Below are 19,835 nucleotides of genomic sequence, written 5' to 3'. Positions count from 1 at the left end.
AAATTATGTTTTTTAACAGGAAAATAGTAGAAACACCATAATCATCAGCGCCAACTACCCTAATCTAGCAGCAGCCTATGCAATTAGACATTAAAGTTTGATTTATTGAAGAATAATCATTCAAGCTGTTTGCTCTTATATTCTGACAATATGGAATATATAATTACGCTTATTATTATTGTGCAAGACAAAAAAAAGAGGACAGCACACGAGTGGACTTTGTCATGCTTTATTTAATTCAAAATAATTCTGTAGAAATTATTAATTTACATTTGAATAATATAATTAACAGTACAATAAAACGTAATCTCTGAAACTCAAAACTCGTTCAATCACAGAAATATAAGCATGATAATAAGATGGAAAAAATAGAAGCGACAATATAAACATTTTAAAACGAATCCCCACACGGTTCAGCCCTAATAATCATGTGTAGAATATAAATGAATTTCATTTTAATAGGGTTTTGCCTTCTCTACATTATTTACATATTGCCCCAAAACATTAAACTTCTGTAATGGATTGGACTGAATGGGCTATGCGGCCTCTGAATGTGATGTTTGATAATCCTCTTGGATTTAGTGGACGATTGTGAAATGCGGCACATCGAAGACAGAAATATCCGCTTGTTAACATCGTGTTATTTCAATGTCGTTTAAATAGAAGCCAATTCGATATCAATTGATTTAGCTTGATTTCAATACCAAAATGTCATGCGCACAAAATGCCATTTACTTAATTTCTCGATCAGTGAAACATGTTCATCATGTTCGGCTCTCATTTTAAATTAAATAGTTTAGTTGTATGGGTATATTTGTCAGTTTCATAGTAGGTCTATTTATGAACCGTGTGCACTTCAGCTGCTAAGTGTCCTTTGAAGGGTTTCTGTTCATGAACATTTAAAAACAGTTTGCAGAAATGTCTTTGGCTACAGAGAAATAAAAAAGACAGGTAAGAAATGCTCTGACTGGTGGATAAAGATGTAAACGTGTGGTTGTAAATGGCCTTTAACCGGGCCTTTAACAAAAGACATAAATAGGCTAGTTTTACAGGCAATAAAAGGTATAGTCCGTCAATACGTTTTCGTTTTTATTCACTCCTTTGGACACTCCACTGTAAAACTCATCTCCGTTCTTCTCTGGTACTAGAGATGATCGTAAGCGGCGGTGGAGGGAGGCGGCGCTCTCGCGGCTGAACTGTAGTAATACGGGGAACCTGCAGGGGGAGACATCAAAGTGTTATAGAGTTACAGTGAGGACCCAAAGTAGAACATTTGTTACATTATTTTGTATTGTTGAAACTTCAATTGGTCTGCTCTGTAATTCTAATTAAATCACGAGCTGGAGAGCTAATGGCCGTCTTGTGACTGTGGCATTATTTCTTTCCACAGAAACGCTCAATAGCCTGAAGGCACAAAAAGTTAGCAGAAGGTAAACTTACTTCAGAGGACATGTGACTGAAACTTTACGCAATAGTTGAAGGGCACAGCGGTCCCATTTGGCCGTATGCAAGTCATTATTTGTCACATGTAGAGCGAATTCCCTCTACTAACCATGTGGAGACACCCACATTCACAAAAAAGTCCTCTGAGACACGACGCTCGACGTAGCCTACCTAATATGCTGGAGTTGGTGAATCTCCAGGCATCGCTGTAGGATGTGTATGGCGCGTGGCTGTAGGTCTGGCCTGTGTATTCTGGACCTGCAGGTAAACACATATCCATTAAACACAACAAAAAAAAGACAACAAGCATGCAACAAACTCCTTCGATGAGAACAGATTCAGACTCAGGCTCTCGTCCTGTAAGTGTTGTGCGGGTCTGTCTGTGCTTTCAGCAGCTTGGGCTCTAGCACATCATTCACTTGGCGGTTAGAGGCGCTTGTAAACCATTAATCCCACAGGCCGGGCAGGTGGACGGCTGCTCACTGGTGCATACAGTCAGGCTGCTTTAGCGTCTCTCCATCCCTCACTTCCTCCTTTAGCCTTTCATGCTCTCGCTGCCTCCCTCTGCCATTCTTTTTTTTTAACATTCCAATATCTAATTGGTAATTATGGGAGCCGGATTGAATCCCCCCCTTCAGTGAGTAATTGTGTATGAACGCTTCCTCTCAGCGAGCCCACCAGAAAAATAATAAATCAGACCCTCTCATTTCGCGCTTGGCAGGGCAGACTTCATATGAAAAAAGAAAAGTGCATCAGAGTCTGAGCAGCTCCATCGAGCTCTGCTGCGTTTGCCTCGCGCTCCTCCTGCCGTTTGTTCCTTAATGGAAATACTCTTTGTATATGCTTTCCATATAGATTGTGCATTCATTCAGGGCTTGCATTCCACCTCAGACTGTCTTTCTCTGTCTCTCTGGGACTGATAGTCATGATCCCTCAGTGGGGCCCCAGTGTGGTTCCTGTGACGCTGTGTGGTCGGGTGACAGGGGCCGCCACGGGCAGCAGGGCGGAACTCCTGCTCCGTTCCCTCCATTCGCCCGGACCTGCTCTACCACAGCAAATCAGCTACTGATTAACCCACCCGTCCCTCTGTTAATCTCTAAACCGCCCTCCCGGCGCTCTCACACACTCTTCACATTCACACTGCACCATGTTTATCACCAAATGCTTTTAGAGAAACTGCACTGATGAGAACGTGGAATCACAAAACCAGATTTTTACATTTTCAGAAGTAAATGCGAGTGCCTGTGTGCAACTCACCAGCACTGGATTGTTGCTATGCATTTATTTGGAGCTCACTGAGCAGATGTTGTTATCCAAATGAGAAACATTATAAGTAATTTGTCACAAGAGCCAGATTCATAACATACAGTGGCAAGTTTAAATCTACACTAGACTAGTACACAAGCTAGAGTAGGGGTGAAATGCAGAAAGGAAGACAGATTTTTTTTTTAATAAATAGGAATCACATTGACTGCCTTTGTGGTTGTGGATTTGTTGTGCAGTTGCTAGGCTGTTCTGTGGTTGGCTGGCCCAGACCTATAGTCAAAACTGGGTAGATTACTTACAAATTGTAATCCATTACTGATTCCAAATTACATGACACAAATTGTAGTCAGTAACATAATCCTTCACACATTTTAGGTAATATAATCAGATTACTTTTAGATAAATTTTGACCTAACTCGTTTATCACATTGATTTAAATAGGATAATCTCATGCCATATTGACATAATAATACAAAGAGCAAGAAAATATACATTTGTTGTTATTAACAACATGACCAACATTAAAACTTACATTACGTCAAGGTTTAATAAAAAAAAAAAAAATAAAAAAAACTGCAGGGGGGTCTATGGGCTTAATGAAAAGCAAATAATTAATTAAATCATAAATGTTAAAGTAAAACAAATAATTTTAGAATCAGTCAAATAAAAAATTGTTTACCTGCATGTGAAATAATGAACATGCAAATGTGATAATTAATAGAATATTTATTTTAAAATCTCAGGGGTACTTCAAGTAAATATATTAAGTGAAAGAGGCAAAATGACTAAATCATTTCTGTGAATTTATGCATTTAATGTGTTCGAAAGACAAAAGCCTTCTAAATACAGAACTACATGGTTAAATAATCTACTGAGTATTAATTCAAATAAAAAATAAATGTGTTTATCAGTAGTTGATACAATCTAAAAAATTAAATGTTTTTTATAAATCAGTGGTCAAATGCTATTTCACCACTTGATTTATGACTGATCTTTCTGTGAAGGTCCACAAAATTTGAAGACTTTCTGAATATATGTGACCCTGGACCACAAAACCAGTCATAAGGTTAAATTTTACAAAACTGAGATGTATACATCATATGAAAGCTCAATAAATAAGCTTTTTTTTATGTATAGTTTGTTAGGATAGGACAATATTTGGCCGAGATACATCTATTTGAATATCTGGAATCTGAGGGTGCAAAACAAATCTAAATACTGAGAAAATCACCTTTAAAGTTGTCCAAATTAAGTTCTTAACAATGCATTTTACTAATCAAAAATTACATTTTGATATATTTACAGTAGGAATTTTACAAAAAATCTTCATGGAACATGATCTTTACTTAATTTCCTAATGATTTTTGGCATAAAAGAAAAATCAAAAATTTTGAACCATGCAATGTATTTTTGGCTATTGCTACAAATATACCCCAGCGACTTAAGACTGGTTTTGTGGTCCAAGGTCACATATAAGAACAAGGCTAAAATGGAAAAGATGATAAGAGGAATTAGGGACAATCAATAAATTATGAATAATTTCTTGCTATTGTGCAAATAAATTATAATAAACATATAATTCAAAAAAATGTCTGATTATGAGTATTTTAAAATGTAATAAAATCCAATTACATAATCCAGATTACATGTACTTTTTATGTGTTTTAGCCAGGTGTGCTGTTTGATGATTTTAATGTTGTCTTAATTGAACAAATCTGCTGTATTTCACACCAATTTTTGAATTTAATTTTGAACCCTTTTGAAGTTTGGTGGTTCAGATACATCCCCCTAAGAAAAAATAAAGAGATTACAAGTGCAAAATGTTCTCATTACTTTAATTAACTCCTGCCCTTATTTAGATATTTAAGGTTAGAATGAGTGTTATTGCAGCTATTTTCGAGCACATGACCTTCTGTTACGCCACAACCAGACCAGATACAGTCTCACCTCAGCTGTAACCCATCCATCTACAGCAGTACAATCTACATTCATTATTTGAATAATCGTGTCTGATAGAAACAAATCCACTCTGAATAGTGACACTTGCCCTAACGTACACATGTTAAATGCATGAGAATGCAAAAAGCTTGCTCACCTGCTACCATCCCAGTGATGGTGGACGATGAGAAGCCCGTCTGTGCGGCTGAGGGGATGTGTGGAGGATAACCAGGCAGCATCGAGCTCGCCACATCTCTGCCTGAAACAGTCAACAAATCCGCTCTTATAGTCTTATAGTACCAAAAACACTGGTGAGGTGGGGAAACTGCGATGACGGATGCATGAGGGATGTGTGAAGCTTTACCTGCGATGAGTGGCGGGCTGCTGAACTGCCCATGCACTGGGGCATGATGGGAAAATGAGCTGAAGCCATGAGATAAATGAGTGACGTTGCTGCAGCTGTTAGAGATGGGCATTGATGACGGGGCCGAAATGGAAGTGAGCTCCAGGAAGGCTGGATTAGCGGTGATGTTGGGGGAGGGGCTTGAGCTGTTCACCTCGGGTGACATTTCCTGCTTTAGACAGAGTGGGAGGGGCTGTAGAGCTTCTGAGGCGGAGCAACGGGTTGACAGACAGGTGGAAAAATGAATGTATGAATGTTAATTGATGTGCAACGGAATGGATCACCATAATCACAGACAGCATAAGCACATATGAAAATCGATGACGAAAATGGCAGCAATCAAATATGAATTATGAATTTAGGCAATACAGGAGGACACTGGAATGGCACACTGAAAGTGTCTTTTCATATAGTAAATGTGCTTCTCTTGTAAATATTGTTCTGTTCAGAACAACTGTTGTGGTTATTACCTGCAACCACTGTGTATCCCTGATGTGCTGCTAGGTTTCGACTGATAGCTGAAGCACCTTTACCCTCATCCAAACTGCCATTGATGAGCGAGAGAGGATAGAGCGACTGCAGGAGAGAGAGAGTCAGTAGCTGAACATCTATGTGTATATGCGCAGTGATCGGGACAGCATTTTGCTCCAGTACCTGCTCTGTTTTGCCGGCTACGGTTTGGCTGAACGTATCGGAGCTGTAGTGGTGACGCTCAAAGCCGCACTCCAGGTGCTGGGATGGGAAGTGCTCGGTCCTCAGCTGTTTCCGGGGTCCGCTTCCGCTGCCCTGAGAGTCTACGCTGTGCCGACAGCTCTCCTGATCACCTGAAACACCAAAGAAAGTGCATTATTTCTTTACTGATAACAGACTCTCTTTAAAATCTTATAGATTGTATTTTGTGTGTAGCGTCACATGTGACCCTGAACCACAAAACCAGTTTTAAGTAGTATGGGTATATTTGTAGCAATAGCCAAAAATACATTGCATGGGTTAAAAGGATCTTTTTTTTTTCATGCCAAAAATCATTAGGATATTTAGTAAGGATCATGTTCCATGAAGATATTTTATACATAAATATATTAAAACTTTTTTCAATTTTTTGCTAAGAAATTCATCTGGACAATTTTCTCAATATTTTGATTTTTTGCACCACCAGATTCCAGATTTTGAAATAGTTGTATCTTAGCCAAATTTTGTCATATCCTAACAAACCTTACAACAATGTTAAGCTTATTGAATCAGCTTTCAGGTGGTGTGTACAGACATTTCTGCAAAACCATAAAAATGTGATGCAGCAGATACAAATTCCACTAATGACAGTAAAAGATTTTCTCACGCTAAATAAGATGCATCAACTAATCCAGTTTCAATAGATTTGCTCTCATTCCAGCCATGCATTTTTCCTAAACACATCTCCTAATCCTACCTGGAATTTAATGTTTTAAGATCAAAATTATACCTAATGAAAATAGCAGTAAGGAACACTGGAGTATGTCATTGTTTATTAAACTTTACTGGGATATGTTTAGTGTCTGGAGGTTCTGCTATTATTAATAGTGTTTAAGACTCACTGTCATCGTGGCTCCTCTTGCCCTCGGTGCTGGTTTGTGGGATTCCCAGCAGGCCGCTGATGGAGTAGGTTGAACCCAGAGAGTCTGACTGAGGAGATTCTGGAGGAGTGACAGCTGAACTGGGAACTGTGAGTCAAACAGACAGTTTATTACTTTATTACATTAACCACACTGAACTAAATCAGATATTATTGTGAATTAGTGAATGTTCTTACTCAGTGTATGTCCAGGACTGAGGCCTTTACTGTCGAGAGGCAGGTTGAATGGCTGTTGAACTTTTGTGCGAATAATCCTTTAAGAGAAAAAAACAGCATAATTTAAGGACTATAGAAGATTTTCAAGCACGTTCTGGGATTTGTAATGTCCTTTGATGAGGTCAGTGCTCAGTACCTGTTGATGGAGCTGACACTGGGCACAGTGTCACCGTCACAAACGGCCTCGGCCAGAAGTCGGTCTCTGATCTCCCAAGCAAACATAGTCGGGTTTTGCCGCTTGTACTCCGCTATCTTCTCCACCACTTTAGGAGTCGCCACTTTCGGCTTTGAGCCCCCAATGACTCCTGGTTTAATGCTGCCTGTCTCATAGTACCTGAAGGAGAAGCAACCATTAAACAAAATGTACACGCAGCTGCTGGGAGTGAGTTTCATTGACTGCTTTCATTGCTTCCTTCTGTCACCCGTCTGCTCACTTATTCTTCACTTATTTCTACTCTACTCTCAGTCTGCTCACTCTGCATGTGTATATCATGCACTGTGCTGTACATCATCTTATAGATTGTATATTGTGTGTAACGTTATATGTAACCCTAAACCAAAAAAAAAAAACATCTTAAGAAGCATGGGTATATTTGTAGCAATTGGCAAAAATACACTGCATGGGTCAAAATAATTGATTTTTCTCTCATGCCAAAAGTCATTAGGATAAGTAAAGATCATGTTCCCAAGAAGATATTTTGTAATTTTCCTACTGTAAATATATTAAAACTTAATTTTTGATTAGTAATATGCTTTGCTAAGAACATAATTTAGAAAACTTTAAAGGCGATTTTCTCAATATTTAGATTTTTTGCACCCTCAGATTTCAGATTTTCAAATAGTTGTATCTCAGACAAATATTGTCATATCCTAACAAACCTTACATCAATGGAAAGCTTATGTATTCAGCTTTGACCCTTGACTGGTTTTGTGGTCTAGGATCACATATAGATATGGAATACTTCATATGGGATGCTTACTTTAGAGCAAATTAGCACTTGTCAAGCTTTGTCAATAAACATACACCCTAATTCTGGCTGAATGTCAGATATGCTAAAACAACTTGTGTCTGATCAAATTACAGCATCCATAGGGGGAAAAACACAACTGAAAATACAAAAAACAAATGCCAATATAGCATTTTCTACATATTCAGTGTTTGACAGTGGAGCAGAGGAGACTTAACCAACACTAAAAGAGGAAAAGTTGAAAATAAGTGAATGTGTTTGGGCCATCCTGTTGTGTTTGTGCCTGTGCATGAATGTGTCTGTGTCTGTGTGTGAGTGTTTTTACCTGCCCAGGATCTTGCTGACGCAGCCGTGACTGACCCTCAGCTGGCGGGAGATGTCACAGGGTCGTACGCCCTGGTGCGCCATGTCCACAATCCTCTGCCGGATGACCTCCGGGAGCGGGCGTCCGTTCACAAACATGCCACCTAGTTGATTAAGACCCCCATGACCTGGGGGTGAAAGGACATGAACACACATAAACATCACGCCAAATGTGTGAGACAAACACAAACGTGCACAATGAACACTGCCTCTGTCAGCACAGGTGAATTTATTTTGCCTCATTACAGAAATCTCACATTAACACTCTTAAAAAGTGATGTACATTCTCAACAGTGTCCACAATAAAACCTTTCCAGGTTCTACAAACTTAGATCTACTGATGTCTTCAGCATTTCCAATGTTTTCTTAGTTACTATACTATAAATAGTTACCTATTCCACACTTAAAGCAATCATATAAAGCTCCAGTACTGTATGCAGACAGCTTCTGGTCTAGACCTCTCTGTGCAAGTTTGCTGGAAAAGGTTTCATATCTGTATCTCATGCTTCTGTGGAACACAGATGTCCTAGAATATTTGTATTTAGTGACTGCATTAAACCTGCCTCAGATATAGAAGAAATTCTGATAATATATGAGCTGACCTACTCCTATTATCAGATTAGCCATTAACTTTTTTGTCTTTGAGTACGTAACCCTAGGCTACTAAGACAATTAAAACTATAAAACATGTACAATTTTATTAGTGGAAACGAATAATGGAGAGGCTTACTTGTTAAAATGTAAATATATTGAAATATTAAACATACGATGTTCACAAGAGAACTATTGTTCAGTAATACGTAATCATTATTACTAATATAATTGTTTTGTTTTTAGTGTCTGGATAATAGAATTAATGATAAGCAGCAGATGTTACTGTTCGTTTTTCGTGTTTTCGCCATACGCCCTTTTGTGACGAAATTTGTCCGCGCTCGTGTGTCTTGCTGCGCCGCACCAGTGACTCTCACAAGCGCCTCACTTTTAATTTAACCCATTCAGTCTCTTCTTCCCCTTTTGCTCTTTTGCAGCTTTCATTTCCACATCAAACGGTGCTATTAACGGTGTTAGCGGAGTGTGTCAAACTCTCCTCGCCAAGAGTCAGCAAGCGACAGGATATTAAAGCAGAGAAATCCCAGGAGAATAGACACACACACACACACACACACACACACACACACACACACAGAGAGAGAGAGAGAGAGAGAGAGAGAGAGAGAGAGAGAGAGAGAGAGCAATCTAAATGGTGACCTTTCATAGATTTCAGTTGTTGTTGTTGTTTTTTTATAAACAGCTAGTTATATAAATACTAAGCCACACTCTAACCTAACAGAAAACTTACTGCATTTTCACAATAAAAACATCATTATTATTGTTGTTATTATTATTATTATTTAAATACCGCTTTCACAAAACAAATGACATTTGCGTAATTCTGCGTACAAGTTTCCAAAATGCTTGTTTTGTGTATAATGGTTTGGGAATATTTTATGTAAACACAATCATGCCATTAACACAGATTCCAAATGCTGTACCAATTTAAGTTCGTTTTACGTTCGTTTTCCCGCAGCCAAATCGTACAGCCTAGTTTTATTGATGGATTTTAATTGGTTATGCACATTATTAAAGAGTTTTTAACGCGAGTTGTTTTGGATCATGGCCTGAACTACAAAAATCTATGGCGCATATAGCTTACAAAATGATTTTAACTAATTATTTACAGGGATGTTCACTTGTTTTACTGCAAATGTTAGATCTGTTTTCTTCTGACATTATGGACACTTGGGCCATTTCATACAATTAAGTTTTTGCGTACAATTTTAGTAGGCAACGCAATGAGGGTGAAAAAAAATCTGACGAAATTTCAACAAATTTAGACCATAATAATCGTCTTTTACTGAGCACTTAAATATATAAAAAGAATTTAAATTGTACATTAGTTTAAAACCATGGAAAACGAAATGTTCAGGTAAAATATGAAACCGAAATCATAGGGGGAAAATCATCTCCATAGAAGTGCTACATATGATGTTGTATAAAACAATTTAAAACATATTATAGCACGTAAAAGCAAACTTATAAAACGCACCGTTAATACTATAAATATATTAGGCTAATTTTCATGTAAAAAAAAAGAGAAAAGCGGTTTTCGGGGGCAAACACAAAAACTGAATGCTTTATCTCTCATCGCCGATCTTATATAGTCGTAAATTGTTGGTATATATATATACTCTTTAATATATATATATTTAAATAATATATATTATTTTAATTTATTTATTTTTTGCGAATGTCAATATTAAGCAACAGTGTCAAAATGTCTATCACTCAAACACCGGCAAAAAAAACGTGTTAGAATGTGGTTTCTAGAGCAGGTTTGCTTAATTGCTTTTATTGTTGAACTGAGCAACAACTTTTTTAAACCATTAACCTCTAAAGAAGAGTCAATATCTGTGCGAGTCTAACTCCTCTCGAGATTTCTGCTATCTTCTTCTGCACTCCAGTCTTATAAACTATTTAAACAACAACAAATTCATTAGGATTTTAATTTTTTTTCAAAAATCGGATTTGTGTTATGAATGTGGAAGGATCTCATTTTGTTATTTGTTATAAATATATAGCCTATATATCAGCAAGTATTCCTCATATAACATTAGACCAACACGGTCTGCTGGAAATGTAGCGATATGACACATAACTTCCTATAATAAAATGTCAAACCACTACTGGCAAATTTACATTTTCTATATTTCTCTTAAACTGATAGTAAATTAACAAAATAAAATAAAAAAGCAAAGTCTGTCTGATATTCGCTGAGCAGCTTCTTGCACTGAATGTCAATTTGTACAGTGATAAACATTACGCTGTCTATATGGTAAGTATAATTTAAATGAATAAATTTAGACATTTCATGTGATCCGCTATAGATTTCAAAATAATTCGTTTATTGTTTTTACCTCGCCCAGTTGTGTTGGACATTTCTCAGAGAAGTCTTGGTCTCTTGATGTCCTGGTTATATGTCCGAGTGTCCACTCTCACTTAATTTGTTGTGTTTTAGTCCATATGAGGTCTTGCGTGAAAATATTCCTGCGTGGATAGTTTTATTCCCTGCAAAAGGACATTTTATGGTGAACCTGACAGTTACGGCTATTGTTATATATTTATTATTCCTAATATTTATGAATGGCTATTTGCATCAAACAGCCTCTCACATTCGATAGGTAAGCACTTTATGTTTAGTCGATGAGTTATTAACGCCAAGTTCCTCGTTTTTTAAAGAGACTTCGCTTGTTTTACTGCGTGTTATAGGCCTACTATAAGGCACAGAAGTTGTTGTCTGAACAATCTGCAGTTATCAATAAGTTTACAGCTGCCGACCCCAATAAATCCACATCAAATCAATGCGCAAAATGAAATTTAATGCATGTTTTACCTTCTGGAGAGGAAACGCATGTAAATATCCGACGGCTTTTATCCAACGCCACAGTGTCAATTAGAATGGCACATATTCTGTTTGGCTGCTAGGTTGGATGGATTAGAGTTCCTCCGGTATAACGGAGCCGTAAGAGCGCCTGACGGGCCCGGCGGAGGTTTTATCCCGGCGGCTCTCGGGCGCTTAGGACGCGCTTCAACCATTGGACGATGGATTTAGGGGCGGTTCGTCTAGCTTGACGTTTCCACCGGGGTGTCGCCCAGACCAAAGTGTACGGATGGATGATTCTAAGTGTTCAGGCGCTTCCAGAACACAACAAAACACCGAGCGATACGTCAACGTTTACGGAAATATTTGTCAAGGATCGGGCTTGTTTTCATTCACCCCCTCAGTGATTAGATGTGAGATGTGACGCGCCTCCTGGGGCGATGTGAACGCGCTCATCGTTCACACACAATTGGACTCATGATTTGCTATAATCTGTTATTCTATCATGACAAATACCTGATCCCTTACTTGATGGATACCAGCACTTTACAGTGGTTTACCTCAGCTCCCTCTTGATAGAGCAGGCGATCAAAAATAATAATTACTGGATTGTATCAATTATTTTTTATTTAATTTATTATTATTATTAAGCTTATTATTATTGTTGTTGTTTATTATGATGATGATAGGTTAATAATGGTAATAATAACAACAATAACAATAACGTAATAGTAATTCTCTGTAAGTAATACCTAATCGCTTGCAGTTAAAGTGTCTTTAGTTTTAGTCCTGTATGAAATTGGGCACCCAAGGTCCTCTTGCTGCCTTTTATTGGGCTGTTTTGACACTTGAGAGCGGCTCCCCGTGAATAAACTAACTCTCAGCAGGGTAACTGGATTCCCGGGCATCTTCACACAGTTTATGTTGTTCTCACAACTTTAAAACAAACAGAACAACCCGAATTACTCATTTATGACAGCCCGTTGTTTGGCCTTTGCCATATGGCGCGTGGCATTGCAGAAAGGAGCAAATATTTTATCAGCACATTTTGACACCAAACATTAATGAAGAAGAGCTAAAGGTGGAGTGTTTTTACAATGAATTGTGCTTCCGTTGGACTCAGTACATGGATGTGGCCACAGTAGAAGATAATTAAACCACATTAAAATGCTTAAAAGAAAAATAAGACAGGCCAAACGCACTCCATATTCTTATCTTGTTATTCCTCTGAAGGCTCTTTCATTTCATTCATTCGTATTCATGCCTTCGCCCGGTGCATAGTGTAAATACAGCGAGTGCAGAACAAAGTGCTGGTGTTTTCAGACAAATACAGAGTGAAGAGAATCACAGTAAATGGAAGCAGAAAATTCCTTTCTTAAGTGCAAAAAGATCGAATGAAGAACAAACGCCTGAGGAGAGGGCAGAGAACGGGAGAAAGAAAGAGAAACAGAGGTTACCGAAAGTTTAACAAGGGATTAAACCCATGAGCGATAGTTATCTGCGTTATAATAATGTAAAAATATGTTAGTTCTAAATTAATGATGCATTAAACGCACAAAAGTGGTTAGTTATTTATTTAATGGAGTAACTACTTATGAGAAATGATTTGAAGTCAAGTAAAGAAAAACAATGCTCTGAAGTGTTTTTCATGTGTTTTGTTTAAAACAGCTGTGTGTACCTGGTATTAGGACCAAATATAGTACAGTAGCCTAATACCAGTAAATTTTGACAATGTGGGCACTTTTTATGATCCTCATGAGGAAAACAGCTTATAAATCACATAGAATGAAGTGTTTTGAAAAGTTGAGTGGTAGGGTTAGGGAAAGGGGATAGTTTGTACAATATAAAAACCATTAAGCCTATGGAATGTCCCCACACAAAATGAAAACCACTATGTATGTGTGTGTGTGTGTGTGTGTGTGTGTGTGTGTGTGTGTGTGTGTGTGTGTGTGTGTGTGTGCTACGGCTTTATGTTGAGTGGCACATGTTAGATATACAGGCCTTCTATTCGAAATGCATTTCAAAGAGTTAATTTTATAGTGAGCAAAACACCTTAGCCACACCGCAGTGCTCAGCAGTGCTAGACAGACAAAATGACTGCATTATAGTGTAAAATATTTGAAATTCACCCTTGAACTGTTGTTTCACTATCGCACAGTTAGTATAGTCCTATAATTAAATATTTTAAAAAGACAGACTGAGATTTATTCACATTCTGCATTAGTTCATATATCTGATTTATTGCATTTGTTTTAATGGACAGATATCGTCTGCGATAACGGTTAAAGAAATATTAGCAAGGTCAGTTTATGTTTTACAGGAAGAAAGTTTCTGTGAAACTTACATGGATCAACACATGATAACACTGGAAATATCGACAATAAAAAAAAAACCTGATAAACGCATAAGGATTCTAAAAATAACCCGCGTGTTTACTTTTAAACACTGCGGAACATGCACGAAGGTCTGTACTATTATAATCTAAAGGCTACAAAAGTGTAGCTTTTTATTTTTAAAGACTAATTAAATAATATAATATAGTAATAGGCATAATAATAATACGTATTATTATTATTAATGCCGTTTTCATGGGTGTTAGATGTTTTCTTAAATGTGACTGAAAACCCTGTAAAGGTTTGATTATGCTGCTAAATCAGTTTCCTCTCGCACTTTTCTCATTCCCACGGCGATCAAGATAAAGTGCAGCGCTTCGGGTGTGTCCGTATGGAAATCAGAGGGCAAAGGTTCATGTTGTTGCATCTTTCAAGTCCAAACCGATCAGAAGAGCTGAAACAATGCGACTGTTGTCATGCTGTCATCCACTTTACCTCATTACATTAAGTAATGCAGGTGACTGCGGGTTTGGGACAACTTATTATTTTATTCAACAAATCCTTGTGGTGTGTTTTGAATGTTAAAAAAAGTAGGCTAACCCTACTTTTTTTGTGTGATGATAATTCATGCTGAAACTCACAACAATGTCCACAATGTCATACAAATAATTATTAGTCTCCTTCTATCTACTCGTGCAAAACAGCAATGTTTGTCAGTTGTAAAACTTCCTTAAGCATTTTTAATAACGACGTGTCTTTTTTTCATTCGCAAGAAAGACTTCCAGCAATCATATAAAGACTCTGTAATTTACAATGGTTTAAAATATAGATTCAAAAGCTATGCAATTTGATTAAAGGACAGGCTACAAGCGTGAAACTTACGCGTGCTCGTTTTTAGTCTCATACATTTAAGCTTGCGCTTATCTGAACCCGTCCTTTAACCTTCATAACAATTCGACCATTAAGCATATAGGAAACGCCCCGATGATGACGGTTCCATTCGTTTTGTAGTTTTGTTGTTTTGTTTTGTAAATATGTGTTATTCTTCAATGTCTGACAGACAGTTTGTCGTGTTTTAAGCTTTAGGTCCAGTTAACAGCCCTTGTTCAGGGACTAAAACGGTTTCATCTATATACAACAGTGCGTTTTTTTCTACAAAATGGGACAAAATGGTAATAACTGATATTTAATTATCAGCCTATTTTACTTATTGTGAGACTGTCTCTTGATATTACAGTGGACCATATGCATTTCACGCAGGCACAGATTCTCTCCTGATTGTGGCTTTTCTTCTTTTCTCTTTTCCTTCTTTAACCATCTGTTTTCAGCTTTCTCTCTGTTCTCTGCTCATCCCTGTCTTCTTGGTGTTTTGTGCGCCGTCGCCCCCCTCCATCTCTGTCTGCTGGTCCAGCCCTCAGCATTGTTCAGTCTCTGTCTCCCATTTCCGCTTCGGCCTGTGACCTCTGACCCTAAACCCTGTTCTGATCTCCCCCCGTTTCCTAGACCTGCTCTTTTCTTTATTGGTCGCTCGCCTCTAAAGTTTGGGGGTCTGATAACTGTTTTAGAGAAGCCGTGACAAAACCTCAGCATGCCGGCCATTGTACGTGCCACAGTAATGCGAAAGCATTAAAAGCCCATTAGCAGGAGGATTGAGCGCCACCCGGCGCAGGGCAGAGCATGTTCTGGGTGTTTAAGAGCCTCATCAGGGTTTGAGGAGTCCAGGTGAGTTTTTAGAGGTCATGATTGAAGTACAATCCTTTTAAATCTGAAACATCAGAACAGTTTGTAAGTCTTAGATGGTCAATGCAAGAAAAACAGCACCTATCTACATGCTTTATTAGAGTTTAACGGTAAGACGTAGAGACTAAGTCAGTGATGGACAGTAAAGGAGAGATTATGAAATCATTTTGACTTTCGTGTTAGTTTCTGGTATACGGTAAAGATTTTTGATGAGATTTTGAGGCAGTACGTTGACATGTTCAGTATCAAAGGAATTAGAGGTGATTCAGTTTTACATTGTGACTGATAACATTGAGATGATCTAGATCTGTTTCCGCTCTGCTGATTGACTTCTCACTGCCAAATCATCTATTCTGTGTCATTTTGCATTTGGATGTCATCTTGTTTTTTAACATAATTGTGCTGCACATTTCCACTACACTCTTAAAAATAAGCAATGCCATAGAAGAACCATTTTTGGTACCGCAAAGAACCATTTAGTCAAATGTTCTTTAAATAACCATCTCTTTCTTATCTTTTTATAATCTGAAGAACCTGCTTTCGCCACAAAGAAACTTTTGTTAAACAGAAAGGTTCTTCAGATGTTAAAGGTTCTTTATGGAACCATTTAGATAAAAAGGTTCTTCTATGGCAGAGCGTAATGGATAAAATCTCTGGATGGATAATGGATAAAAAGTGCTTCTCTCACTGATGTTCAAAGTTTGATCTGTGTTTCTTGAGCAGATATTTCAACAGTCTTTTATTACAGAATTTTAGCATTAACAAAAATTGCAATAAGAGCATCTAGAAGATCAGAGATCAAACACATTCTTATTTATTACAGAGGGACTATTATAGCCAAACAGACTTTTAAGGTCAAGTTGTTAAAGGTGGAAATGAAACGGTTATGTGTAACCCACTGAAGCGATGTGGGTCGCTGTAACTGATGGCCGTTAGATGTGCAGTAAAGGATTTCATTGAATACAGAGCATAAACAAACCAACACTGTAGAATCTGAAGGACACCCAATCTGTTTGTATGCTTTACTGACAGGAAAATAAAAGCGGATGAAGATGCCAGCAGTAGGATGGGCTTCAACCCTCTTAAAAATGAAAAGTAACACAACCCTAAACTTTAGTTTAGAGAGTTTAAACAAGCACGTCATGCTTGAACATTCTGGCTGATAAAATCCTCGTCACACGAGTTTACAGTGAAAACAGCCATGAGCGTCTCATTCTCTCTGCTTCAGTCAAATATATTTATCACCTCTATGCAGTAAAACTGAGCTGCGCTTTATATTCCAATTAGCGGTCGATGCATTTCAGAGTCGTTAAGTTATAACAAGGGAGTTTTTCCCCCGTCACACGAGCGTCTGCAGGAGATTTACTGGCAGGAAACCCTGTGGAGAAATCCACTGAGCTTTACAAACACTCTTGTGTAAATTCAGCGCAATTAGGCCTTTATAGTCCCGTAACTCTCCATCAAATGCTTGTCAGTGTGTTGTTTGTTGAGGGCAAGAGAGAAAATTGGATTCGCTGACCTTGGTCGAGCCCTGTGATTATATAAACCCTCATTCGCAGCTCCTCAAGAATCTCAGGTCAATGTGTGACGAGAGTTTTACGAGGACCGATGTAGAGCAGATCGCTAACACTATTTGGGTTTGGCTCATCGGTTCAGCAAGTGTTTGGCCTAAACCTGATCAAACATTCTGGATAAATCGATACCGCAGATGATAAAGTTCAGGCTTTATTAATGACTTCAGAAACACACAGCAAATGAGACTGAAATAGAGACACTTCTACATGCAGGAGTGAAATGCAACACACGTTAAGTCATTAAATCACCAGTTCTAGTCTCATAGGGATCATAGTGGACCATTGTAGATGTGACTGAGATATGTGTGTGTGTGTGTGTGTGTGTGTGTGTGTGTGTGTGTGTGTGTATATGTTCACTGTACACATAGAGACAGACAGAGAGAGCGAGAGCGTCTCTTCAGTGCGTCTCGAGTGGGTCGGAGTGAAGGCTGAATCTTTTCCTTCAGTGACTCTATTAATTTACCTCATTTATCTTAAACCCCACATACATACTCACAGTATCCGTGTGTGTGTGTGACACTCGTAGTTCCTCATGTGCTCACGTTTGTGTGTGTGTGTGTGTGTGTGTAAAAGAGGATAAAAACACAACTGCTTCCCTTTTCATTCCCAGAGGACAAATCCGTAGCGGAAAAACTCATTTTCCTGCAAATAGTTTGTCAGTTGAGCTAGAAGAAGTGATAAATTATCACAGACATTTGGAGAAAGAGACAGAAAGAGAGAGAGAGAGACAGGCAGCAGTGGAGCAGTTCTCTCTGCTCTTTCTCTCCTCTCTGTCCTCATCTTCTTCCTTTCTTTATTTAAGAGCACTGCAGAGTCCACCTCACATCTGTCTGTCTGTCTGTCTGTCTGTCTGTGACTTTCCGTCCAGATGATGAATTGACGGCCAGTAAAACGTATTTTTTAACACATCAAGGCAACAATAATTCCACAGTATATGTGGCAGATGATGGATGGAGCTGTAGAGACACATTGTGCTGTTACTATAAACGCTGTGGAAATAATCAACAGTTGTTTTGCTAGTTCAATAACTGACATGAGTCATGATGGAGAGATGAGGATTCACACGTTTATCAGTAATGATGAACCCACACAACTCTTGTTCAGATGGCAGGACTTTGTCAAATAAAAATGTATGACTTATTTCTGCAGTTTTGCAGGTACAATCTGTTTTTTCATAAAACGTATGTACATCCATCACTGCGGTTATACACTTTCTGAGCTGTTTAGCCCTAAAGTTTGATCATTCATACTGTAAAACAACTGCAGAGCAGACCCAAACAATGCATTCCCAAACAATGAAAGCAATGTTAGAGAAGCTAGTGACAACTGTTTCCAAAAATGCCAAACCACATTGGATAGAACTGTCGTTAATGACATTATGAATGTAAAGGAATAAAAAAAGAAACTGTACTACCTGTTAGTTTGTTTATGTGCCCAAGAGCATGATCTATTTAAGTTCATACACTCTTAAAAATAAATGGTTCCTCACAGCGATGCCATAGAAGAACCATTTTTGGTTCCACAAAGAACCATTTAGTCAAAGGTTCTTTAAAGAACCATCTCTTTCTTACCTTTTTATAATCTGAAGAACCTTCTTTTGCCACAAAGAACCTTTTGTGAAACAGAAAGGTTCTTCAGATGTTTAAGGTTCTTTATGGAACCATTTGGGCATTGTGAAGCATCTTTATTTTTAAGAGTGTTGGCCAGACTAACATAAACTCTGCTTCTAGTCATTGGTCGAGAACTCTGAAATGCTGTTGCAAATGTTCATTGGACCAATAGATTCAGCAAACACCAAACTGTTGCATGTTTTTAATGATGGAACATGCAATGCAACCATAGTTGGCCATCGATGCTTTTGCTGTGTGAGAATCTGCTTTTCAAACTTCTGGTTCAATTCAGCAGGAGCTAACTGACCCATGCTAACCAGACAAATCTTGAGCATTTGATATAGACTAACAATTTAAAAAAGTGTGGAAAGAACATGAAAACAATGTGCCAAATCTCATCCGACAGTGACAGCGGCTCAACTCACCTCAGATAACCTCAAGAGCAATTTCAACCATGATTTAACTGATGATTTATCATCAAATAAACAAAAGAACCATTTCTTTCTTACTTTTTATAATCTGAAGAACCTTCTTTCATTACAAAGAACCTTTTGTAAAACAGATGTTAAAGGTTCTTTATGGAACCATTTAGACAAAAAGGGTTCTTCGATGGCATTATGAAGCACCTTTATTTTTAAGAGCGTACTTTTGGATTACTTTTGACCAAACTTGTTTATCACTTCGAATTTAAATAGGATAATTTTGTACCATATTGACATAAAAATACAGAGTTATACAAAATATATTCCATTTGTTGTTATTAACATGTAGTATATTACAGCATTATATTACGTCAAGGTTTACCAAACTGGTGTTTGTAAAGGAACTGGAGTTTAATGAAAAGTTCATAATTAATTTAATCATAAAATGTTAAAATAAATTGTTGTAAAATCAATCAAAATAAAAAAAAATATTTTATTTGTTTACCTGTATGTCATGTGACCATAATCAACG

At 37.8% G+C, this 19,835-nt stretch overlaps 1 protein-coding gene across 1 annotated transcript; it reads right to left on the bottom strand.

Moving 5' to 3' along the window:
• Nucleotides 1–213: 213 nt before the first annotated feature.
• Nucleotides 214–11,182, bottom strand: pax8 (paired box 8). The gene is made up of 11 exons (XM_073839864.1): nucleotides 11,161–11,182; nucleotides 8,169–8,334; nucleotides 7,012–7,209; nucleotides 6,837–6,913; nucleotides 6,622–6,747; nucleotides 5,705–5,874; nucleotides 5,521–5,626; nucleotides 5,012–5,254; nucleotides 4,805–4,906; nucleotides 1,615–1,701; nucleotides 214–1,215 (listed from the first exon to the last, which is right to left on the bottom strand). The coding sequence occupies exons 1-11, from the start codon at nucleotides 11,180–11,182 to the stop codon at nucleotides 1,145–1,147; spliced, it is 1,368 nt and encodes a 455-aa protein (XP_073695965.1). The 3' UTR covers nucleotides 214–1,144.
• Between the last annotated feature and the right edge of the window lie 8,653 nt (nucleotides 11,183–19,835).

Source organism: Garra rufa, chromosome 5 (assembly GCF_049309525.1).
Source record: "Garra rufa chromosome 5, GarRuf1.0, whole genome shotgun sequence".
Taxonomy (NCBI): Eukaryota; Metazoa; Chordata; class Actinopteri; order Cypriniformes; family Cyprinidae; genus Garra; species Garra rufa.
Note: the sequence above shows the minus strand (reverse complement) of the source record. Positions and strands in the feature narration are given on the sequence as shown.

Coding starts and splice junctions, on each gene's coding strand:
- pax8 (XM_073839864.1), bottom strand. CDS start 11,182: ATGTCCAACACAACTGGGCGAG. Junction 5,255..5,520: donor GGGATACACAGTGGTTGCAG/GTAATAACCACA, acceptor GCTCCGCCTCAG/AAGCTCTACAGCCCCTCCCA. Junction 1,216..1,614: donor CACCAACTCCAGCATATTAG/GTAGGCTACGTC, acceptor CTCCCCCTGCAG/GTTCCCCGTATTACTACAGT.